This window comes from Oncorhynchus masou, chromosome 15, assembly GCF_036934945.1.
Source record: "Oncorhynchus masou masou isolate Uvic2021 chromosome 15, UVic_Omas_1.1, whole genome shotgun sequence".
In the NCBI taxonomy this organism is placed as follows: Eukaryota; Metazoa; Chordata; class Actinopteri; order Salmoniformes; family Salmonidae; genus Oncorhynchus; species Oncorhynchus masou.
This window is the reverse complement of record NC_088226.1, coordinates 14,674,044-14,700,225: the sequence shown is the minus strand read 5'-3', so window position 1 is coordinate 14,700,225 and position 26,182 is coordinate 14,674,044. Positions and strand designations below refer to the sequence as shown.

General features: G+C 43.9%; 3 protein-coding genes across 4 annotated transcripts; 2 read left to right on the top strand and 1 right to left on the bottom strand.

Moving 5' to 3' along the window:
* The first annotated feature begins 1,561 nt into the window (after window positions 1-1,561).
* LOC135555712 (complement C1q-like protein 2) lies at window positions 1,562-4,027 on the top strand. The gene is made up of 3 exons (XM_064988395.1): window positions 1,562-1,868; window positions 2,034-2,174; window positions 2,385-4,027. The coding sequence occupies exons 1-3, from the start codon at window positions 1,601-1,603 to the stop codon at window positions 2,669-2,671; spliced, it is 696 nt and encodes a 231-aa protein (XP_064844467.1). The 5' UTR covers window positions 1,562-1,600; the 3' UTR covers window positions 2,672-4,027.
* A 152-nt stretch (window positions 4,028-4,179) lies between these two features.
* On the top strand, window positions 4,180-5,718 carry LOC135555711 (complement C1q-like protein 2). Its single transcript, XM_064988394.1, has 3 exons — window positions 4,180-4,484; window positions 4,650-4,790; window positions 4,865-5,718. The coding sequence occupies exons 1-3, from the start codon at window positions 4,199-4,201 to the stop codon at window positions 5,149-5,151; spliced, it is 714 nt and encodes a 237-aa protein (XP_064844466.1). The 5' UTR covers window positions 4,180-4,198; the 3' UTR covers window positions 5,152-5,718.
* Window positions 5,518-25,765, bottom strand: LOC135555710 (myosin light chain kinase, smooth muscle-like). 2 transcript variants are annotated; one of them, XM_064988392.1, is made up of 17 exons: window positions 25,469-25,765; window positions 21,883-22,038; window positions 21,214-21,366; window positions 20,809-20,982; window positions 18,954-18,998; window positions 17,709-17,833; window positions 17,422-17,575; window positions 17,025-17,342; window positions 16,518-16,620; window positions 8,674-8,877; window positions 8,287-8,504; window positions 7,864-7,987; window positions 7,542-7,694; window positions 7,294-7,423; window positions 7,081-7,168; window positions 6,579-6,719; window positions 5,518-6,262 (listed from the first exon to the last, which is right to left on the bottom strand). In XM_064988392.1, exons 1-17 carry the CDS (start codon window positions 25,626-25,628, stop codon window positions 6,057-6,059), a joined length of 2,652 nt encoding a protein of 883 aa, XP_064844464.1. In that variant the 5' UTR covers window positions 25,629-25,765; the 3' UTR covers window positions 5,518-6,056. The 2 variants fall into 2 exon arrangements, with proteins under 2 accessions (XP_064844464.1, XP_064844465.1); XM_064988393.1 differs by lacking the exon at window positions 20,809-20,982.
* Window positions 25,766-26,182: the final 417 nt, after the last annotated feature.

Below are 26,182 nucleotides of genomic sequence, written 5' to 3'. Positions count from 1 at the left end.
TGTTAAACCATAGCCAATCAAGTTTCACGAAGATTTTCAGAAAAGGCTTTCTGCTCTTGTGAATGTGGATACTGGCTTGCCTTGGCAGATGGGCTATTTTTCAGTTGAGAAAGTGCTCTGGGGGTAACTGAAGGTTACACTCTAAGTTGTGTTTTTTTTTTTTTTTTTTTTTTGTCCTTGGAAAAAGTAATACTTTATCAGTGAGTCTACTGCTTGTGATTTAGGAATGTCACGGACCGGCCCCCTGTAGTGCTAGGTCTACCTTCCATGTCAGCTGGCAGAGACATGGACACCCAGGATGGTAGTGAGCCAGACCAGTGCCTCAGTCACCATCAGCTGCTCGTAGCTCAGATTTATCACAAGCATCACACCCTCCCTACCCCAGTGTCTTTATATAATTATCAAGGTATTCATTTAACACACCCGACTGGCAGGATACTCCTCCACGTAAAAGAACATGGCCCAGCCACATAATTAAAAAAAAAAAAGCTGTGAAGTTTCATATGAGACAAGGTCATAGTGTATGTCATCTCCATAACCCAACTGGTTTAAACTGACTGGCCACTCTTTTTGACATCCTCTATCAATATGAAAATTGTGCCCTATTTACAGTGCCTTCAGAAAGTATTCATACCCCTTGACATATTCCGCATTTTGTTACACCCTGAATTCAAAATGGATAAAAATAATTCTTACATAGAATAAATACATAAATAATTCTACATAGAATACCCCCCCCCCCCCACCCACCTCGATGCCTTGTCTCATCCCAACAGGTGTGCATGACCAAAATAAATGTAGTGATAGCCTTACCCAGTCAAGTACATTATGTAGTTCTACAGCATCAAGTACAGTAATGTACTGTTAGAATCCACTTTTCTTAACCAATGTCATATCAAGCCAATGAAAAAGCCCCACATTGACTTGTCTTCCTCCAATGAAAAGGCTGCTCTCTAGTGGACATAATGATCATGGTGCATTAAATGCATTAAGAATCAAAACATTAAATACATGACACAAAATCAACTGCTTCCATCAAACCATTAAATACAGGACACAAAATCAACTACTTCCATCAAACCATTAAATACATGACACAAAATCAACTACTTCCATCAAAACATACAACTTATCTAATGAAAAGTTATTTCAATCAATCGTTACACAATGGCCCAATAAACTACAATAACTACAACTCTCAATATACCCTAACATGGTTAACCCTCTTTTATATGTATTTGTTTTGATGCTATAATTATAGTATGCACCATAAAAGGCAAGTAAATTATGTTATCACAGCATGGGCTGTATTATTTTCTCCTAAAATGATTTGACCAAACATATCCAATGCAGAAAGAATGACATAAATATCCAGGAAAAAAAATACTTTGTTTGACCTTTTTCCATTTTAACTGAGAGCTGAACGATCTTCCTCTATGAGCCCCTCTACATTTCCTTTGCCCTTGTCCTTGCAAAGGCAAAGGAAAGTGTGTTCAGCACTTCTCAGATAAATAGTTCCTACTTCCTGATGGCATATTTATAAAGAGGAAGACTGAGGAAAACATGCAGAACCGTACTGCAGGAAAAGTTTCAGAAGAACATGAGTTTGAGAATGAAGGGTTTTGCATTCTTTTTGATGGCACTATGTTGCTGTCTGTCTGGGTCACAGGGTCAGGGAGACCACGAGGACCAGAAAGCATGCTGCCCATCTGACACTTGCTCTCTGATGAAAGAACTGACATCTATAGCAGAGAAACTCGGAGCCATGGGGGAGAAACTGGGAACTATGGGGGATAACCTGAGACTCATGGAGACCCGGTTACAAACCAGTGAGAATGAAGTGGAGGAGCTGAAGAGACTAACTGGAGGTAATATAGCGCTTTTCACGTGTCACCAACCTCCTATCCACCCATTGCTTCTCTGTCTATTATAGGGATTCTCCTATATTCAACTTTCTAACAGCCTCTGATCTTTGAATACATTATGACAACTGACAGTTCAATATAATCTCATCCATCCTGTATCTCTCTCAGGTCGGCCTCAGGTGGCCTTCTCCGCAACTCTCTGGCAGACAGGCGATGCCCCTGGGAACACAGGACCTTTCACCACTCCCATTCCCCTGCAGTACAAGAAGGTCTTCTCAAACACCGGCAGCTCATACAACCCTGCCACAGGTACTAGATATACTCTCACTCTCTGTGTGTGTGTGTGTGTGTGTGTGTGTGTGTGTGTGTGTGCGTGTGTGCGTGTGTGTGTGTGTGTGTGTGCGTGTGTGTGTGTGTGTGTGTGTAAAAGCTATGTCCCTACAGGGCGTGCGTGCGTGCGTGCGTGCGTGCGTGCGTGCGTGTCCGTGCGTGTGTAAACTAAAAGCTATGTCCCTACAGGCATCTTCACTGCCACGGTCAAAGGAATGTACTACTTCCATTTCACGATGATGAACAACCTGAACAACCCTCCTAATTCTGTGGTGTGTTTGACCAAGAATGGCCAGAGGCTGGTGTCTGTCTGGGACACTGTAGGAACCGATGCGCACGACAGTGGCAGCAATGCAGTGGTCATTCCTCTGGAGGTGGGAGATAACGTCTATGTGGAGTTACAGGCTAACAGGCTGGTTTATGATGATGGCATGAACTACAACACCTTCAGCGGCTTCCTGCTCTTCACAATGTAAACATGGAACACATTTCAACAGCTAAATGGTTGAATTTACTTTATTTTCTTTAGTAGACATAAAATAGTAATCTGTGCTTCATAGCACACTGTGGGGTTATAATGCAGTGCAATAATGTATAAGAGTAGGTTGTCATCAGGTGGACATGTAACTGTATAAATAAATACAAAATATATTGATCCTAGATGTAACTGAACAGTTTTGTAGGGTAATGCTTCACTGAAGTGAAAAAATGTAATAACTTTTACTATATGTACATGAACTTACATCTGTCAATAAACGTTTAACCATTCATGAAAAAACATTCCTTTACTACTCAGATATGTGCAGAGTAGTCCTACTCCTAAGTGCCATAACTCAAGTCTGAATTCCCCCTAAGTGAACTGGCTATTATATTGATTTTTATTATATTGCATTTCAAAATGGATTTTCCAAGATACTGACAAAGTAAACTCCATTTATAAAGACCCCGTCAGACACATTTAATGTGTATGTAAATAAGGGACACACTATAAATCAAATAATGTCCTGTAATCATATGAGTTTCAATTGACCAGTGGTGGAAAAAGTACTCAATTGTCATACTTGAGTAAAGGTAAAGATACCTTAATAGAAAATGACTCAAGTAAAAAAGAAAGTCACCCAGTAAAAATACCATTTGAGTAAAAGTCTAAAGTATTTGGTTAGAAATATACTTAAGTATCAAAAGTAAAAGTCATAAATGATTTCAAATTCCTTATATTAAGCAAACCAGATGGCACTATTTAAAAAATATATATTTAATTTACGGATAGCCAGGGTCACACTCCAACACTCAGACATAATTTACAAAACAAACATTTGTGTTTAGTGAGTCTGCCAGATCAGAGGCCATAGGGATGACTAGGGATTTTCTCTTGATATAAGTGAATTAATTCGACCATCTTCCTGTCAAAATGTAACAAGTACTTTTGGGTGTCATGGAAAATGTATGGAGTAAAAAGTACATTATTCTCTTTAGGAATGTAGTGAAGTAAAAGTAAAAGTAGTAAAAAATTGAAATAGTTAAGTACAGATACCCCAAAAAACTACTTAAGTAGTACATTCAAGTATTTTTACTTAAGTACTTTACACCACTGCAATTGACAGGGTCTTCATTTCAATCACACATTCAACATAAAAGTTAGTTGTGGACAGGGGTTGTAGATCTGAAATAAGTGTTTCCCATGCATCATTATGGAAGAACAGTCATTTAGGGAGAGGCAGAGGTCATGGGGGAACATAAAGCATAGAGGTCTGCATGGTTTATGATTGTTATACGCTGAACACGTTTACATTTTTGTAAGTGACCTTTAATAAATGCCCTGCTGTCTTTAAGCTTCTGTTTTTAACTTCATTCATTTTTTCAAAGCAGGTCCATTTATTTGTTGTTTTGCACAAGTCTGTATTTTCCCTCTCTGTTAACCACCCAAAACTTTCCAGCATCTTGTGCAATATTTGACAAGTGCACAATATAAAGAGGCAGACTGGGCTGAGAATCAATACAGAATGATGCTGCAGGAAAGGTTTCAGAAAGCTTTGAGAATGAAGGGTTTTGCAGTCTTTTTGATGGCACTATGCTGCTGTCTGTCTGGGACACAAGGAGACCATGAGAACCAGAAAGCATGCTGCCCATCTGACACTTGCTCTCTGATGAAAGAACTGACATCTATAGCAGAGAAACTCGGAGCCATGGGGGAGAAACTGGGAACTATGGGGGATAACCTGAGACTCATGGAGACCCGGTTACAAACCAGTGAGAATGAAGTGGAGGAGCTGAAGAGACTAACTGGAGGTAATATAGCGCTTTTCACGTGTCACCAACCTCCTATCCACCCATTGCTTCTCTGTCTATTATAGGGATTCTCCTATATTCAACTTTCTAACAGCCTCTGATCTTTGAATACATTATGACAGCTGACAGTTCATTATAATCTCATCCATCCTGTATCTCTCTCAGGTCGGCCTCAGGTGGCCTTCTCCGCAACTCTCTGGCAGACAGGCGATGCCCCTGGGAACACAGGACCTTTCACCACTCCCATTCCCCTGAAGTACAAGAAGGTCTTCTCAAACACCGGCAGCTCATACAACCCTGCCACAGGTACTAGATATACTCTCACTCTCTCTGTGTGTGTGTGTGTGTGTGTGTGTGAACTAAAAGCTATGTCTCTACAGGTATCTTCACTGCAACAGTCAAAGGAATGTACTACTTCCATTTCACGATGATGAACAACTTGAACAACCCTCCTAATTCTGTGGTATGTTTGACCAAGAATGGCCAGAGGCTGGTGTCTGTCTGGGACACTGTAGGAACCGATGCGCACGACAGTGGCAGCAATGCAGTGGTCATTCCTCTGGAGGTGGGAGATAACGTCTATGTGGAGTTACAGGCTACCAGGCTGGTCCATGATGACATCATGAACTACAACACCTTCAGTGGCTTCCTGCTCTTCCCCATGTAAACATTGAACACATTTCAACAGCTAAAATGGTTGAAATTACTTCATTTATTTATACTAAGGGTTGTATTCAATCCGTATCGCAGAAGTTCCGCGTTGTAGCCCGATTGCCTTTAAATGTCAGTGGCAACTGCATTTACAGCAAACCGGCTCAATTGGAAATTACATTTAAATTTCAAGCACGCGCAACGCAGATTTTCAGCGATAGGGATTCAATCCTGCCCTTAAATTAGTAGACATAAAATAGTAATCTGTAGCACACAGTGTAATTCTAAGATGAATTATAAAACCAGTTAAATCATGTGGGGGGGGGGGGGGTAAAAAGAGGTCAAACAAGAATGTAAACTGGACTCTTAGGGGTGTAAGTCATGCTGTGAAATTATATGCTTTCGGTCTTTTATTGTCACACTTTCCACAAGGCTGCTGTTCCATCACAAGACAAACTCTTTTTCAAAAGAATGTGTCATCTGGTGGACATAACTGTAAAAAATTAAAAGCCATTAGAGGCAACTATAAAATGTTTGTACAGTAACGGTTCACTGAGAAAAATAAAAAATAATTCCAAATTCATAGCAGTTACAATACATCACATTAAACTTACATCTGGCAAATGTTGAACAACCATATACTTGGTGCAAAAAGATTGATTTATTATTAAGACACTATTCGCAGTAGTCTTAATTCACAGGATTATTATTTTCAAACCCGTACGCATGTCCAAAATAACTAGTAGCACTTTGGAGGTTTTCCATCGGAAATCAAAGAGTTGTTTCACAAGCGCAGTAATGTACAGAGTTTAGTGGTTCAATACCACATTTTCTGGAGCGTTTGAAAGACATTTCACAAACATGGGCGTCTGAATACCTGCTTGTTTGTGTTTCAATACGTATTCACATTTCTGAACAAACCTATTCCTTTACTATGAGTTTGGCTGAACACAATGCCTTCCCCTGGTCGTTGGTGGCCCTACAGGTGTAAACATCCGAGTCCTCTGGCCCAACTTGGGCCAGGACCAGGGTGCAGAGCCCATCCTCTTCATACTCTATCTGCACCCGGGATGACTCCTCCAGAGGCTCCTCCCCCCTCAACCACACCACCTCCGGGTCAGGATACCCTGAAAGGAAAGGTCAGAGGGGTGAGAGAGGAAACATCCAATGACAAGAGCTCAGGAAAATAGAATGTAACAGTTACACACTTGAAAAGCTTAACATGTATTACACAGCAGGATGCAGCTGTGTGGCCTTGAGCAAGGGACTTAGTTAGGCACGATAGCTCTTAATCAATGCCCAACTTTAAAACAAAGCATTTCAAATATTTTCAAGCACCAGCTGAAACTCAGTGAAGAGGTGTAATTCAGTCAACCAAACATGTCTAATAAAGTGATTGAGATGGAAGCTGTTTGTAGTGTAATGCAGTGTATAGGTAGGTACCTGTGAGGTGACAGGAGAGGCGGGCGGTGGAGCCCTGGGAGGCAGTCTGGTCCGTTAGGGTCAGGGAGAACTGGGGCCTCCCCTGGAGTTTGACCTCTAGAGACTGCAGGGCCTGCTCTGCCTCAGGACTCAGGGGGCTGTCTGTCAGGGGTCAGACACAGGGTCAAGGATCACATCAGAGTCATAGCCTGGTCAGCCAGACTGAGGACAAGTCAACCAATGGTATGCGTAGCGCTCATCTGGTTGACAGGTCTAACAGGGTCATATCACTAGGGGTGCAACTTTGGTTTTAGAAGTGGGTCTGCGTGGTCCTAAAGCACACCGCTGCCTGATTTTGTATCACATTCCAATTATAAAACTGTGGTGGGGGTGGGGACAAAATGCAATTTCAGAATGAAAAGTTGCGCCCCTGTGTATCACATGAGGAATGGTAGGGTTATGAGAAACTGACATGGTCTGTATTGAGTATGGCAGGTTTTGGAAGTCTGGAGGGAGGTCTCACCTTCTGCAGGGATGGTGGGAGAGCCAGGTCCATCAGCTTTAGACAGCAGAGCCATCCTCTTCAGCGCCAGCAGGGCTTTCCCTGTTTTCTACAGGAGATACACAGAGAGGCTTCAGTCAGTTCACAACAACTGGGGGATGATGATGAAATAATTAAAGAACTGAAATGTAGTAAAATACAACGTGTCACCTTGGTGGGGAACCCAAAACCTACCTTCCACTTCTGCTTGGCGAGGTACCTCTTCATCTTCTCCTTGGAGAGACACTTGGTGGTGCTGGGGTCTGCTGAGATAGGCTCAGCTATCCAGGAGTGAACCAGAGCCTCCTCACAGGATATCCTACACCTGGGTAGGGACAGACAGAGAGGATTAGAGGATGGACAAGGCTCATCCATAGACAGTCACTCAGAGATATACACATATATACATGTACAGGTAGATGGAATATGGTGTTGTCCCAGACCTTGGTTCCTTGTTGAGCAGGGAGCTGATGAAGTCTTTGGCCTGGTCAGTGATCTCTTCAAAGCTCTCCTCATCAAACTCCCACTGAGCACCAGTCACCAAGGCCAGGGTCTCTGCCTCACTGTTACCCTGGAAGGGAGACTCACCACTCAGTCTGAACACACCACACACACACACACACACACACACACTATATATATGAACAATAGCAATGTATGGCCACTAGGTGGTAGAAAAGCTACATTTTGTCAAGCCCTGTTGTAGGCAGAGAGGAATGTCTCTAATTGAGAATGAATTAAACAGAATATTGCATTAGTACTCACAATATGTAGCAGATGACTCCAATGCTCCACATGTCTGTGGCTAAGCTAACAGGCTCATAGCCAATCACCTCTGGAGCCACAAACTCTGGTGTCCCGTGCATCACCTTCAGGGGAGTGGAGGGGTCTGGAGGACAGACAACACCTCAGGGTAATGAGGATGCGTCCCAAATGACACCCTATTTCCTACATAGTGCACTAATTTTGACCAGGACCTTTTTAAAACACAGCCCCTATGGGCCCTGATCAAAAGTTATTCCCTATATAGGTAATAGGGTGCCATTTAAGGCACAACCACATATCACAATGAACAGAGGCAGACATCATTCATTTTCCAGGTGTCGCAATGCAAACCAACAATTCTTCCAAAACCTGCAGCACCATTCAACACCCTTGGCTCTGTCCCTCAGCCAGCCCCACACTCACCCAGCTTGCTGGCCAGGCCAAAGTCAATGATCTTAATGCGCGTGCCAGTGTGGTCAACACACACTATGTTTTCAGGCTTCAGGTCCAGGTGGATGATGTTCTGCTGGTGCATGTAGCCGATCCCCTCCACGATCTGCTGCATGTAGTGCACACTGGCCGGCTCTGTGTGCACAAAGCTGTCGTCCACTATACGCTCAAACAGCTCACCTCCGGCAATGCTGCACACAAACAATCACAGGGTCAATAGTGGTTGTATTTTCAATTGGATTAAATTGAACTCAATTCACATTAGTGACAGCGGACCTCATGCATTTACTTCTACAGGGCTCCATGGCTTCCACTGCCATGTATTGTGGTCAATGATTGTTGTCTAGATTCTATACTTACAACTCCATGACCATGACCATCTCTGGCTTGAGATCATAGGCCCCCAGACACTGGACCAGTTTGGGGTGGTGCAGGAAGTTCATCAGCTCCATCTCTTTACGGGCCGCCTCCCTCTCCTTGACCCGCCGGCCCTTGTAGAACTTTCCGGCACACACACGGCCCGTCTGCCTGTGAGTGAGTTTGAACACCTGGCCAAACTTCCCCCTGTGAGGTGTCACAGGAGATAGATGTCATTAACTTTACTGACTTTATTGTCCCCATGGGGGAATTTTGTCGCAGTGTCATGTACATGTTTAAAGTGGCGTTGAAATAACAAAAACAACTTTGATAACAGTTACATACCGTTAAAGTCAGAAGCTCACATAAACTTTGGCTGGAGTCATTAAATCTAATTTTTCAACCACTCTACAAATGTCTGGTTAATTAACAAACTATAGTTTTGGCAAGTCGGTTAGGAAATCTACTTTGTGCAAGACACGTCATTTTTCCAACAATTGTTTACAGACAGATTATCTCACAATTCCAGTGGGTCAGAAGTTTACACTAAATTGACTGTGCCTTTAAACAGCTTGGGAAATTCCAGAAAATGATATCATGGCTTTAGAAGCATCTGATTGGCTAATTGACATCATTTGAGTCAAATGGAGGTGTACCTGCGGATGCATTTCAAGTCATACCTTCAAACTCTGTGCCTCTTTGCTTGACATCATGGGAAAATCAAAAGAAATCAGCCAAGACCTCAGAAAAAAAATGTAGACCTTCACAAGTCTGGTTCAACCTTGGGAGCAATTTCCAAACGCCTGAAGGTACCACGTCCATCTGTACAAACAATAGTACGCAAGTATAAACACCATGGGACCACGCAGCCGTCATACCGCTCAGGAAGGAGATGCGTTCTGCCTCCTAGAGAGGAACGTACTTTGGTGCAAAAAGTGCAAATCAGACCCAGAACAGCAGCAAAGTACCCTGTGAAGATGCTGGAGGAAACAGGTACAAAAGTATCTATATCCACAGTAAAACGAGTCCTATAATCGACATAACCTGAAAGGCCACTCAGCAAGGAAGAAGTCACTGCTCCAAAACCGCCATAAAAAGCCAGACTGCGGTTTGCAACTGCACATGGGGACAAAGGTCGTACTTTTTGAAGAAGTGTCCTCTGGTCTGATGAAACAAAAATAGAACTGTTTGGCCATAATGACCATAGTTATGTTTGGAGGAAAAGGGGGGAGGCTTGCAAACCGAAGAACACCATCCCTAACATGAAGCACGAGGGTGGCAGCATCATGTTGTGGTGGTGCTTTGCTTCAGGAGGGACTGGTGCACTTCACAAAATAGATGGCATCATGAGGAGGAATATTATGTGGATAGATTGAAACAACAGCTCAAGACATCTGTCAGGAAGTTAAAGCTTGGTCGCAAATGGGCCTTCCAAATGGACAATGACCCCAAGCATACTTCCAACGTTGTGGTAAAATGGCTCAAGGATAACAAAGTCAATGTATTGGAGTGGCCATTACAAAGCCCTGACCTCAATCCTAAAGACATTTTGTGGGCAGAACTGAAAAAGTGTGTGCGAGCAACGAGGCTTACAAACCTGACTCAGTTACACCAGCTCTGTCAGGAGGAATGGGCCAAAATTCACCCAACTTATTGTGGGAAGGCAACCTGAAACATTTGATCCAAGTTAAACAATTTAAAGGCAATGCTACCAAATATTAATTGAGTGTATGCAAACTTCTGACCCACTGGGAATGTGAAAGAATGATGAAAGAATTAAAAGCTGAAATAAATAATTCTCTACTATTATTCTAACATTTCACATTCTTAAAATAAAGTGGTGATCCTAACAGACCTAAAACAGGGAATTTTTACTAGGATTAAATGTCAGGAATTGTGAAAAACTGAGTTTAAATGTATTTGGCTAAGGTGTATGTAAACGTCCAACTTCAACTGTACTAATAAAAAGAAACTAGCCTGCTGGCCTTACTGGGATGATAGGAACATTAGCCCAAGCTATTTAAGAGGGATATCACACCTGTTACAAATTATTGTCTAGTTCTGTTTTTCCTTCTGAGGGGTGCCCTATACCTGTGCCCAGAGGGGAGTAGTTCAAAGTCCGGGTACAGGGGGTGGCTTGGGTCTAAAATTATTTTGTGAGCCTTGCGGAGGGCCCTGACCTTAAAGATCTCATCCAGGCCTGTCTGTGTGACTCCAAGTACCTTGCTTGCTGTGGTAATAATCCTTCTCTGCATATTTCTCTGATTTACAGTGGCATTGCCAAACCAACAAACAATACAAATAGTTAAAATACTCTCAATGAAATATTTGTTAAACAGAGTCAGTATAGTACAGTCTACATTAAAAGATTCCAGGTCTTTGAGAAAGTACGGTCTCTGTTGGATCTTTTTGTAGATCAGGTTTGTACATTTACTGCAATGAAGCTTATTGTCCAAGAGGACACCCAGATATTTGTATTCCTCTACAATCTCTATGTTTAGACCTCTGATAGATGTTGCAAAGGTAGGTGTCGTATGCTTCCTGAAGTCTATGCACATCTCTTTGGTCTTATTGGTATTGAGGACCAAGTGTGATTCGTCACACCACTCTACAAAGTCATCCAGAACCGGGCCATGGTGTTCCTCTTCATCATGCAACAGGCTGATCAAGGCAGTGTCATCAGCGAACTTAACGAGGTGTCTGTCAGTATGGGAACTAGTACAACTATTAGTGTACAAGATGTACAGGAGAGCCTGTGTTGGTGTTGCGTATATCCTACACATGGGGGACCTATTTTGACCCGCTGTGAGGGTTGGCTCAGGAAGTCCAACAGCCACAAATCCAGCCACCCATTTAAGGAGAAGTCCCGAATGAGTCTCTGTGCCAGAATGAATGTAAGGCTGGATTGTGTTGAAGGCAGAAGAAAAGTCAAACAAAACCCTGACATGGGATTTGGCTCTAGATGTCTATAGACCATGTTAAGGAGACTGCACCCTCTAGATGTCTATAGACCATGTTGAGGAGACTGCACCCTCTAGATGTCTATAGACCATGTTGAGGAGACTACACCCTCTAGATGTCTATAGACCATGTTAAGGAGACTACACCCTCTCAATGTCTATAGACCATGTTGAGGAGACTACACCCTCTCAATGTCTATAGACCATGTTGAGGAGACTACACCCTCTAGATGTCTGTAGACCATGTTGAGGAGACTACACCCTCTAGATGTCTGTAGACCATGTTGAGGAGACTACACCCTCTAGATGTCTATAGACCATGTTGAGGAGACTACACCCTCTCAATGTCTATAGACCATGTTGAGGAGACTACACCCTCTAGATGTCTATAGACCATGTTGAGGAGACTACACCCTCTCAATGTCTATAGACCATGTTGAGGAGACTACACCCTCTAGATGTCTATAGACCATGTTAAGGAGACTACACCCTCTAGATGTCTATAGACCATGTTGAGGAGACTACACCCTCTAGATGTCTGTAGACCATGTTGAGGAGACTACACCCTCTAGATGTCTGTAGACCATGTTGAGGAGACTGCACCCTCTAGATGTCTATAGACCATGTTGAGGAGACTACACCCTCTAGATGTCTATAGACCATGTTGAGGAGACTACACCTTCTAGATGTCTATAGACCATGTTGAGGAGACTACACCCTCTAGATGTCTATAGACCATGTTGAGGAGACTACACCCTCTAGATGTCTATAGACCATGTTGAGGAGACTACACCCTCTAGATGTCTATAGACCATGTTGAGGAGACTACACCCTCTGTTAGATGTCTATAGACCATGTTGAGGAGACTACACCCTCTAGATGTCTATAGACCATGTTGAGGAGACTACACCCTCTAGATGTCTATAGACCATGATGTGACCATGTTGAGGAGACTACACCCTCTAGATGTCTATAGACCATGTTGAGGAGACTACACCCTCTAGATGTCTATAGACCATGTTGAGGAGACTACACCCTCTAGATGTCTATAGACCATGTTGAGGAGAATAAGAACGGCATCATCAACTCCTCTGCTAGGCTGATAGGCAAACTGAAATGGATCAATGAACTTCTGGGTGACGCTGAGAATATGACTTTACACAAGTTCCTCAAGGCATTTCATTTACTAAGGATGTCAAGGCGACAGGGCGGTAGTCATTCAGCACAGAGGGATTAGATGCTTTAGGAATGGGTATAATTATTGAGTTTTTCCACAATACTGGTACATGTTGCTGGTCAAGAGAAGATTGGAAAATGTCTAAAAACACCAGCCAATTGTTCAGCACAGTACTATAACACATGTTCACTTACTTTGTCTGGGCCTGGGCTTTTGTGTGTGTTACATTCCCTGAACAACATTAACACATCAGCCTGTTTAATCCCTTGAGTTTCCTGAGGAGAGGCTCCTCTCCACCCTTTGCTTGTTTGCCTCCTTGTCCACCAGTATCTGTCTTTTGATCTCACATTGTACATCTCTTAAAGCCTGTCTATCACCCCCAGCATAATCTGCCTTCTTCCTATCAAGTAGTGATTTTGAAATGTTTTGATACCCAAGGCTTGTTGTTAGGGAAGATTTTACAGGTCTTAGTAGGCACAACTGACTCAACACAGAAGTTTACATAGAGGTTATTTCAGAGGTTACTTCAGACTGAGTTCATCCAGATCAGAGCTGCTGTCCTCAAATACCTCCCACATAGTACAGTCAAAACACCCCTGGAGACCAAATACTTCCCACATTGTATAGTCAAAACACCCCTGGAGACCAAATTCCTCCCACATTGTACAGTCAAAACACCCCTGGAGACAAGTGATACTGTTGTCATTCCAGATCTGGACAGTTTTAACTGTGTGTTTCTCCCTCTCCAGGAGGCGACAGTAGGCTGGCCGGAGGTAGACAACATTGTGGTCCGATGTCCCCAGGGGAGGTCTGGTGGTGGCAGAGAAGACATGTCCTATTGTCCCAGAGCACAACTCAAGAGTGCGGTTTGCTTGCTCCTCTTTATGGCACAAATGAAGAAAATGTGGTTCTCTTGCTCCTCTTTAGGTGTTTTTCATGGTATTGAAAGAAGTGGTAGTGGCAGCTGTAGTAATAATGGTTGTAATAGGTTATTCCATAGGCTACAGGTTAGTGATAGTGACCCATTTTGGATTTACTGTAGGTGTGGAGTTACTATAATGGGTTATAGTGGGCTGGTATAGTAGGGTAGAGGGAGCATATAAAGTGTTTTTAAGCTCTCACAATGTTTTGTCTAAAAGTTCAGTTTTTAAATGTTGAAGCCTGCATTCCGCCATTGAAAAATTGTGTTGAAGGTATCTAAATTGAGTCAGTCTGCACATGTCAACATCAGGGTGGTGTTTGTAGCAGTGGACAGTAGTTGCATGGTTGTGGTCAGTATACAAGCAACCTATTCCAGACCGGTCTGTTTCTATCTTAAACGGTGGAGGACTAGTAGTAATCGTTGCCATTCAAGTCTATTACCCTTGAAATCCATTGGGATTCATGCCAATATTATGGTAGTGTGAAACTTATAAGTAGTCAACTTCTTCTTTTACCAACAGTACCACTGCAAATGTTAGTTGTTTTGGTGTTGGTAGTTTTAATGGTTTTAAATAAAAAAACATTTTAGCTTTATTTAACTAGGCAAGTCAGTTAAGAGAACAAATTCTTATTTTCAATGACGGCCTAGGAACAGTGGGTTAACTGCCTGTTCAGTGGCAGAAAGACAGATTTGTACCTTGTCAGCTCGGGGAGTTGAACTTGCAACTTTTCGGTTACTAGTCCAACGCTCTAACCACGCAGTAGCGTAGCCAAATACTTCCAATTCAAGTCTATGGAGTTGTAAAGTATAAGTGGTATCAAAACGTTTTCCAAGCACACTGCGGAGGGTCCGCCTGTACATTTGAAAGTTGTTTTGGTGTCGGTAGCTTTTACGGTTTTGTCCCTACAGGTGGCAGCCGAAGAATAAGTATGGCCAACAGAGTAGTTTAACTGCTTTACACATACACAGAGCAAGTCAAGTTTGCATTAATATTGCAATTGAGACACTTTTTGTCCATACAAATCAGATTCAGTCTATGATCACATGAATGTGTGTGTGGGGAAACATTGTCTCGAGGGCCACATCTGGATTTAAATATTCAACAGAGGGTCACACAGATTTTGTGTGGAACCGATTTGTTTGTCAAAATACATTTGCAGGGCCAAAAAAAAGGACAGTTACTTCAAAATATATGGGTCCATTATGATTTCTACAACTTGATCTAGTTTTAGACGTTCAACAGTAGCCTGAAGTGTTTTTTATCTACAATAATCTCCCCCAAAAATGTATAAATACTCAAACCTCCCGCAGGCCAGATCTGTATTTTGCCCACCCCTGCTCTAGACATACATAGACACACAGACCTGTGAACCATAATGCAACGGTAAACGGTGCCAAACCGTCTGTATAATCATGGCTCCAGAACAGCTTTCTCCATCTGGAGAGCTGAGATAGAGATCTGACCTAGATCTGACCAGGAATGTAAAGGAAGGGTTGCTGTCTCTGTTATCCCTGACCTAGATCTGACCAGGAATGTAAAGGAAGGGTTGCTGTCTCTGTTATCCCTGACCTAGATCTGACCAGGAATGTAAAGGAAGGGTTGCTGTCTCTGTTATCCCTGACCTAGATCTGACCAGGAATGTAAAGGAAGGGTTGCTGTCTCTGTTATCCCTGACCTAGATCTGACCAGGAATGTAAAGGAAGGGTTGCTGTCTCTGTTATCCCTGACCATGTGATCTGACCAGGAATGTAAAGGAAGGGTTGCTGTCTCTGTTATCCCTGACCATGTGATCTGACCAGGAATGTAAAGGAAGGGTTGCTGTCTCTGTTATCCCTGACCATGTGATCTGACCAGGAAAAACTCTGGGGTTTTCACCAGAGATTTCCTGGTCAGGTCATGGTCAGGGAAATCTCAGTGTCCTAACTACTGTACTAGAATTTAGAGATTCTATGGTCCTAACCACTAAATCACTGAGACAACTCTCTGCCTTCATACTGTACAAGTTCAGAGGAGGGAGAGGTGTTGGGAGAGATACATACACATGTAAAAGATATGCTAGAGTGAGTGGGTCAGAAAATTAAAGCACGTCCCTTATTCTGTCTGAAATCTTCTCTCCTCTATGCGCTGTCTGTCTGAAATCTTCTCTCCTCTATGCACTGTCTGTCTGAACTCTTCTCTCCTCTATGCACTGTCTGTCTGAACTCTTCTCTCCTCTATGCACTGTCTGTCTGAACTCTTCTCTCCTCTATGCACTGTCTGTCTGAACTCTTCTCTCCTCTATGCACTGTCTGTCTGAACTCTTCTCTCCTCTCCTCTATGCACTGTCTGTCTGAAATCGTCTCTCCTCTATGCACTGTCTGTCTGAAATCATCTCTCCTCTATGCACTGTCTGTCTGAAATCTTCTCTCCTCTATGCACTGTCTGTCTGAAATCGTCTCTCCTCTATGCACTGTCTGTCTGAAATCGTCTCTCCTCTATGCGCTGTCTGTCTGAACACTTCTCTCCTCCACGCTCTGTGACTCAATATTCCCCTCTCTGTTGACTAAACACCGAATCTACAAGTGTTTTTGTCAAGGCTAGATCAGCCATGTCTTTGACATTTCAGAGGGGAGTGAACCATTTTGTTTGCTTGAAAAACATTGTGAACAAGAGGTGGCATGAACCAAGAGCTGGCATGAAACCCGTTAGTGAGTGTCCCTTATCTGTAGATGAACAGACATCTTTGTTCATGTCAATGAACCTACCAGTGTGTGTTTTTTTGTGTATTGTTTCATGGGAGATACTCACACTCCCAGTTTCTCCAGTATATTGTAGTGATCGGTGACCTTGTGGGTGGAGTCGATGGTGACGTCCTTATATGTCCGAGGAGACTCCTCCTCTTGTGGCTCAGCTACAGTTCACACACAGACAGACATGTGAGCTGTCAGTCATCAGATAGGCCGCATCAAACAATGCACGCTATTGATACAAATCTACTGGAAACAGATTGAGTTGAAAAATCTTGTTGAAATGTGTTCCTCTCTGCAGCTGGTGGCATGAAGTCCATGTGATAAATAAGATAATTAAAATGTAAAATCTTAATCTATTTAGCAAACTCTCTTAACCAGAGCGACTTACAGTAGTGAGTGGATACTTTTTCCTGTACTGGTCCCCAGTGGGAATCAAACCCACGACCCTGGCATTGCAAGCACCATGCTCTACCGACTGAGCCACACGGTATACAGCTACACATGATGAAGTTCACAGTATACGACTCCTGCTGGAACCAATCAACTAGACATCAACATGGCTCACCTATCTGCTCCATCTTGATAAGCTGAGACTCCTCACTGGGCTCGCTCACCCCCACCACGTTGTAGGCCCTCACCCGGAAGCAGTACTCCCCCTGAGGCTCAAGCCCGGAGCGCACCTTGTAAGAAGTACTCTTGCAATGGGCTGTGAGCGCACTCCAGTCCCCAGACTCAGCGGGGCCTTTCCTCCTCACCTCCACCACGTAGCCCAGGACAGCACTGCCTCCGTCGTAGCAGGGCCCAGACCAGGACAGGACCAAACAGAGAGGAGAGACAGAGAGGAGAGACACCACAGGGCTGGAAGCTGGGGACTGGGGCCGCTCTAGGACCAGGAAGACACAGTACAGGTTACAAACGGGTTCTGCACAAAAACACAGAAATGTTTTGCAAGGGTTATTTACCTATGACAGAAAGAGTGAGGGTGTGATGCGCCGAGCTCTTGCGGTCTCGTACTACAACGGTGTAGCGTCCTGAATGCTCAGGTCCTGGCTCTGCTATCACCAACGTAGTGCTCTGATCACTGCTCTCTACCCACAACTCAGACCCATCTACAACCTACAGAGTGAGTTAGACAAAGATAGACAAACTATACACTCACACGCTCAGAACGCTATGAAAAGAAGGCTAGTGATATTTGTTTACTCGTTAGAAAAGATTATTTAAAAAGAAAATACAAAAATATTGGTACCGGTTCTTTATTTCGTATCCAGCAGGACACCACAGGGGGACTTCCACAGAACACACACGTCAGACGGGCTGTCTCTCCTAGCCGTGCCTCAATGTGGGATGGGGGATCCTTAAACTGCAACGAGACTGTGAAAGACAGGGGAAAACAAACTTCTGAGTTTTGACTAGTGTCCACTAGAGGCCTCAAGGGGCCACAATAATTATTCGTTTACAAAACATTATTATTAACTATGTGTGAGAACTGCGTTTGTTTTTGTACATGTAAGTGTCATTGTGTGTGTATGGTGGGTCTGTTTGCTTGTACGACTGTTGTGTTTGTGTGTATGTGCTTGTACGACTGTTGTGTTTGTGTGTATGTGCTTGTAGGACTGTTGTGTTTGTGTGTATGTGTTTATGTGTGCGGGTCTGCAGGCAGGATTTTATGACCAGATGACATACACACAAGTAGCAGCAGTCCTTATGAAACCAACAGTATCCAACAACTACAAACGCCTACACACACCAGTACATAACATGGTAAAGCATTCAGACCAAACATCATTTACATTGAAAATGAATTGCCTATACTGTTATCAAGTATGCTGAAGATAGAAATGGTTAGATATAATTTATAACTACGTACAGATGACTTCCTTATAACCCTGACATTACATTACATTGGAGAAATCCTTTTAAGTGCAAAGCCCCAAAGGGCTTTGTGGACACAGCCTCTTTCTGGTCAGTAGTCAAATCAGTATGACAGTATGGCATATTTGACTAAAACCACTGTGATGAAGCTGCACTTCTGTTCTAAATTGGTGTGAGTGTATAAAGCACTTTTTCTTTTTGAGACAAGGAGGACTGATGCCACAAAACCTCCCATGGAATGCATTCAACTGATGCCCGTCTAGTTTTAGATATTGAATACATTTATTTACCGGCCTACTTCTGAACAACTTTCCTCTTTCTTACACACAGATTAGAGGCACCTGATAAGACTGGACAGCCAGCATACATTAAGTTATGACAAATCAGCTTCTGGGCAATCCACTGAATGATGTAAACCTACACCATCTATTGACAAAGTTACAAGTTATCTACACAAAAGGATGCAATTAAGTCAGGGATGGGCAACTGGTGGCCCACATGAACTATACATCCAAGGACAACAACTGGAAATATTATACAGAATAAATGCATTGAAAGAGAGACAGGTGCAGCTCTTGGCTTGTTCACAGATGAAGGGAGAGACTAGTGTTTATCTTACCTGTCCCCGAGCTGGCTCTCTTCTTTGGCGTGACTTCTGTGGAGACTGGTGGAACCGAGGTGATGTGAGATGAGATCACAGGTGCAGGTAGTTAGTGAGAGGGTTTTGGGAGGGCGTGGCTAAGCTCCCTCTCGACCATAACCAAAGATTGTCTATTATATTGACAAGATATTCGAGTGAAAGCTCTAACAATGGAAATACATGTCCTCAAATATGGAAGGCAGGCAGGTGGAAGCAAGATCAGGTCGGACCATTCTAGCCAATGAGAGGGCAGATACACGTGTGAACACCAGGCCATAGAGATAAATAGAGGGCTCATATTTTTTATCTGTGCCATTATAGTGTCTGTGACAGCATGGGCTTCTCCATTTTAAAGTAGTCCATTACCTTCATCATTGGCTGATTGCTCCCAACGCATAGGAATCTCCACCCAGTTGACTAATTTAAAATGGTGGAAGCCCTCAATGGCAACGTCCATGCTAAAATGGGTTATATCCATGATGAGGCCTTTATCTCTATGACAACAGGAACAACTCCGATATATTCGATCATATATGCCTCACGTAGTAAATGAACCATTACAGTTTTTGTTCACAAAATTATATTTTATAGTATGTGAAATTTCGTCATCTAATGCGCGATTGCGTTGACTCCTGTCCGTCTTTCATTTTGGTACAGCAGATCAATGTATTTGATTATCAGCTGTTGTCAAACACATGAGTTTGAAAAAGACGAGTTAATTCTACTCGTTGAAACGCCGAAATGAGTATGCGGTTTTAGTTTGTAGTACGCTAGCATGGGTATTTGGACACACCCACTGTCTCTAGGTTTAACTATGCTACAGTGGACTGTGTCTTCCCCAACGTGGTGCTGGACAGAGAGCAGTGAGAGAGCGGTGAGAGAGCGGTGAGAGAGCAGGGGGAGAGCAGTGAGAGAGCAGTGAGAGAGCAGTGAGAGAACAGTAAGAGAACAGTGAGAGAGCAGATCAAAGCAGCGTTGTATTACAGAACAAGGGAAACAGTACAAAGGCTGGATGAGACTTCCATGCAGACACTGTTGTTGAACTAAGCATTGATTGGTTGAAGTGATTCATGCCAAATATGACTGATTTGGTTCATCTGAATGAAGAGAAAATAACCAGGTATCCATAATAAACCATAGTGTGTTGGACAGAAAGCATATTAATGTCTTTAGAAATGAGCCAAAAGTAAATGTAGCATTTTTGCAGAAATAACTTTGCCTGCTTTAAAGAGTTGTATACAACATGAAATAGATATACACCGAGTGTCCAAAACATGAAGAACACCTGCTCTTTTCATAACATAGACTGACCAGATGAATCCAGGTGAAAGCTATGATCCCTTATTAATGTCACGTGTTAAATCCACTTCAATCAGTGTAGATGAAGGGGAGGAGACAGGTAAAGAGGATTTTAAAGCCTTGAGACTATTGAGACATGGATTGTGTATGTGTGCCATTCAGAGGGTGAATGGGCAAGACAAAATATTTGAGTGCCTTTGAACGGGGTATGGTAGTAGGTGCCAGGCGCACCGGTTTGAATGTGTCAAGAACTGCAACACTGCTGGGTTTTTCACGCTCAACAGTTTCCTGTGTGTATCAAGAATGGTCCACCACCCAAAGCACATCCAGTTAACTTGACAACTGTGGGAAACATTGGAGTCAACATGGGTCAGCATCCCTGTGGAACGCTTTCAAAACCTTGTAGAGTCCATGACCCAACAAATTGAGGCAGTTCTGAGAGCAAAAGGGGGTGCAACTCAATTTTAGGAAGGTGTTCCTAATGTTTTGTGCACTCAGGGAATAAGAGATAGTCTATAATGAGTTCATGTTTCACCTTTTCGGGGTCCACCTGGGCTCGGGGTGTTAGAGCTTATTGGGGAGCTGGATTGTGTGAACACACTGTCATTGTTGGATGACAGTAGTAACTTTGAGCCTCTGTTCTCCATAATGTTGAGGGGAGGGGAAGTGTGTGAAGTTGCGTTCAGGGCTCCACAGATAGGCTTAAAGTCTGCATTGTTTCCATCAGGGAACAATTTCAGTTTCGTATCCCGTAACAGAAGGGACAAAAGGGGAAAAACAACACAACATCAGAATCTAAACTCTTACTGCAGTGCAGTTAACCATTTGTGTTGTTGGTGTTCATGCAAAAAGCCAGTGGCATACTGCAGTTTCACTGATCTGTGTGTGGTACGCCAGTGATCTGAGCACACTTCAGCATTGTGTGTGTGTGTTGTCTTACCTCTCACACACACAGCTGCGCTGCTGGAGGTCTTGCCCGCTCGGTTCTCTGCCACACAGGTGTAGGCGCCCGCGTCCTCAGGTAGGCATTCCCTCACCACCAGTCTAGCCTCACTGCCATCGAAGAGGGGCTTCCCAAAAAACACTGCCTCACCTGCCCACGGGAACACCCATATACAGCAACATGAAACTCTCTCAGAGCTCAGGCCACTGACACTAGTCCTCAGCTTCAGGGTGTGTGTCTGTTCGTCTCAGAGAGTGTGAATGTGAACGAGAGAGACCGGCATAGAAAAGGAAACTGAGTATGTGTGAGGGAGAACACCCACTGCCTTAACATTTAATTAAGGTGTTAATGGAGGAGCGTGAGCATTATCACTTAGAAGTAGTTTCTTATCCTTCTAAAGTGGTGATATATAAAGAACTACAAAACATCACAAGGTAGTACTAATTCGCAACATGGGCAGCAGAGTGACGCAAATGTGCTTTTTATTTACCTTGTTGTTTGGGCGTTCAAGTACATTTGGCAATGGATATGAAATGTCACAGTGGACATTGATTTTAATGAAGACATTTTCTATTCCAATTCCAAGTCAAATTCATAAAGTTGAATTCTAATGGCATAGAGCCAAATTGTGCAGGACATGGAGAATAAGGCATGTCATCAGCTCACCATTGTGCAGCCAGGACACACTGATTGGCTGACTTCCTGTGATAACCCCTCGGAGTGTGATGTCACTTCCTTCATCTGCCGAGCAGTCCTCCAAAGGCTCTGTGAACAGGGGTGGATCCAGACTTCTGAGGGGGGTTGGTGTGTGGCAGCTGTCCCCTGGATGAGATGGTGCAGGTGGGGTGAGAGACAGGGAGAGACAGGGGGTGAATGGGAGGGGGTCAGGGGTCAGGGAACAGAGAGTATCATAAGCACATTTGAAATTCATACAGCGGGCCATCTGTTCTATGACAGCCTGATAAGCAGGCTCCTATCGCTCTGTTTGGCACGCGAAACAACCACACGTACATGTAACATCTTTGTGTATGTGCTCTGAAATGAATCAATCAACACTCAAATCACACTGTCACATACAACAAGTGTAGACCTTACCGTGAAAGGCTTACTTTACAAGCCCTTTACTCTACAAGCCCTTAACCAACTGTGTAGTTCAAGAAGAGTTAAGAAAAATATTTATCAAATAAACTAAAGTCAAAAATAATAAAAATTAACACACTAAAATGACAATGATGTATACAGGGGGTACCGGTATTGAGTCAATGTGTGGCGCTACAGGTCATTTGTACATGTACTATAGCACTTTGATACCAGTAGACCTACTAATTTGGGTGGAATTTGGCCACTCTGTTTTCTCACCCTGGGGGAAAACAACTGCTAAAACACTTTTGGTCAGCCTGCCGGCACTAACAGCGGGGTGTTCTGCCTGGCCTGTCATCTTGCATTGCTGACAACGTTTCCTTATCGCTGCTTTTGTTTTTCTGGTCTTCCTCTGCTCTAATGTGCTAACCACATCTCTCATCTAGCAGAGTATTTATCAGCTCTCCCTGTTACAGGAAAGACTCCAGCATACCGTGACAGCTACTATATTGTCTAAAACGCAGACACAAATAGCCCAAACCCACACATGTATATTGGGAAAATAAGCCTGAACCAAAACACATGCAGCATAAACACTGAGACCCTTCCTCTGTGTTTCTCCACCAGACCACCAAATTAGTATTAAGACAGCAGTAGCATACAGCCAACATCTTGGCACTAAAACATCTCATTGTGCTGGCTATCTTCTCTGGGAACTGGAGCTGCTTCTTGAAGTTGGCCCACATCTCCCAGTCACCTGCTGTGTCAAGGATCCCTTTGGTCCTTGTTCCCTTTGCTGCGATGTCTCCTGGCCTGAGGAAGTGGATGAAACAGGGGCCCTGGTTGAGTTGTTTGGGCTTTCTCCTTGCCTGCTCCATTCCTGAGGCCAGACCGGCATCCAGTCCCGAGTCAGTATTTGGTCATGCTGACACCTGAACTTTCCATTGGTCAGAGCTGCTTGTCAAGAGGACACATGCTCCAGGTTGGCTGGTCATCCACATAGTGTGCAGCTGGGGCTCTCTGTCAACCCCCATGTGTGGAGGTTTGTTGGTGTGGGCAACACATCATACACAGAGAAAAGCAGAAACGTAATCCGCTGCCCTTCCATGTTCCAGATGTCTTGCCAGGTGAGTGCCCTCTCTTGCACACTCTTCCATCAAGTCCAGCTTCGATCGCTGCCTGGCAAACCCTCTCATCCTTGCTGTCCCGCAGCATCAAAACCTGACGTGCTTTTGTTGCCTTGTACTCATTTACAACAAAAAAATGTATTGGCAGCTGCAGCTTGCTGTCTGTGCTGTACAGGCAGATGAAGGAGTAGCTTCATGAGACCGCCAGCCATCTCCTGAGGAAGTTGTTCATTTTCCTCTCTAGTGCCTCCACTGTTGAAAGAGGTACCCCATAGGCAAGCAGCGGCCAGAGGAGTCTGGGAAGTACCCTGTGTTGGTAGCCACATGCCTTAAACTTGCCTGGCAGGCCGCTCTTCTTCAGAGTTGTCATCCACGTGTCAGCTTGCAAGAGTATCTCCTTCACACTCTCTTTGTCATTGAGCTCGGGACTGTACCACTTCCCCAGACTCTTCACACTTCCCCGGGCTCTTCACACTTCCCCGGGCTCTTCACACTTCCCCGGGCTCTTCACACTTCCCCGGGCTCTTCACACTTCCCCGGGCTCTTCACACTTCCCCAGGCTCTTCACACTTCCCCGGGCTCTTCACACTTCCCCGGGCTCTTCACACTTCCCCGGGCTCTTCACACTTCCCCAGGCTCTTCACACTTCCTCAGGCTCTTCACACTTCCCCGGGCTCTTCACACTTCCCCATGCTCGAGGTGGACTACCTTGGTGCCTCTAGACCAGAGAACTTTAGCACTTCCCCAGGACCATAACCATTCTGACGATGGGGATGGTCTCCTCTCCAATCTTGAATCGCTACCGTTCCTGGACACTTACCTTTTTCAGGCTTGAACTCCATCCTGGAACATTTGGTGAGCTCTTCCAGATCCTCCAAAATCCATCTGCCTTCTAGAACTGACTTAGCTGTGATTGTCACATCATCCATGAATGTAAAAAAAATGTTATCCCCTTAATGTCACGATATAATTCACACGCTGCTTACACGCCTCTTTTACCTTCCAGTGCGGATGGAACTGTCACAGTAATGTCATCCTACACTACAGGTGTTTAGGATACTGCACTCTGAGAGAAACACAGTCACAAAACATGTACAAAGGAGGCTGAGGGCGGCGGGACTAATGTTTTTTCTCCAAACCCCTTCCTCGGGTTGTTCAAAACAAGAACCACATGGCCTTTTAAATGCACTCACAATCAACAACTGGGCATGTAGATTCCTGCACCCTTCACTTCTCAGGTAATGGTTGGGGTGGCAGGGTAGCCTAGTGGTTAGAGTGTTGGACTAGTAACCAAAAGGTTGCAAGTTCAAATCCCCAAGGTACAAATCTGTCATTCTGCCACTGAACAAGGCAGTTAACTCACTGTTCCCAGGCCGTCATTGAAACTAAGAATTTGTTCTTAACTGACTTGGCTAGTTAAATAAAGGAAAATCTGAAAATACATGAAACACTGTACTTGCTTTGATGGTGCACGTACAAGGAAGTACACGCCATAAATGTTCAAGTATTTTGTTAGGTGGATGGCAGTGGACATTTTGCACTGTAACTATAAGCAACAACAAAACAAAAGCCAGTACTCAAGAAGTACAGAGTCCAAACACCAATACAAAATGTTAACATCTACAATATCAAACTGGTAAGCAGAAACAAAACCAATAAATATCATTGTCATGTAAAACAAGCAAATATACTGTCTGAAAATGAAAGCGAAATGCTTTGTCATGGTGTGTGGTTCGGGTTCATTCAGCTATGCAGTCTCTGGGATAAATGTCTGTTCTAACTTGTCTATTACAATGTTGACCTGAACAACTAGAAAGCAATGCCAATAGTTAATCTCCTACACTCCCCCCCCCCCATCACCACCACGCACTATACCATTACACGCTGACAGACAGTACGCACACGCACTGAACACACACACACACACACACACACACACACACACACACACACACACACACACACACACACACACACACACACACACACACACACACACACACACACACACACACACACACACACACACACACACACACTCTTACCTGTACTAGAGGCTGTGTCTATCCCAGTCCTAGTGGCAGTAGCAGAAGTGATACTGGCTGCCAGGATGTTTTTTCCCTGCCCAGGGGAAGTGTTGGTGGGTCCGATGTACATCCTGAGGGTTGATACATAGCGCTTCTTGGAGCTGCTGTCACTGCTCATGTCCGGCTCCACAATGTCTCTGCATTCAACGCACAAACTTAAACAGTCATTTCCCAAGCCGCTTATCAAACATCCTCTCCGTCTCTCGGTCACTGTTGCTCTCTCACACTCACAGCCAACTCATAGATCAGTCATAGTTAGAGAGAGGGGCATGAGGGAGGAGACTCTCTTTCTCCCTTTCACTTTGTCCCTATCAGTGTGTCTGTGTATCTCTGTCCCCTTCTCACACCCACCCCCTATGTTCACTAACCCCACAGCTAATAGAAACACACACACACACATATACAGAAAGAGAGAGATTATCCATATACAAACACAGCCAAAGGTTGCTTTGTCAAGTGTTTGATTTGTTCACATTCACCTGTCTTACTGTTTGAGTGCTCACTTATCAGTGTAGAGACTGAACTTTGGATGTGTGTGACATCTCTGTTACGTACTGTATGTATAGTTTCACACCGGTAGGTGAGAGCATTGAACACAACAGCCACACCCCCATAACAGTTAACATAAATCCCAGAGAGAGACAGCCACTAGAAATCTTTCCACAGTGAGCC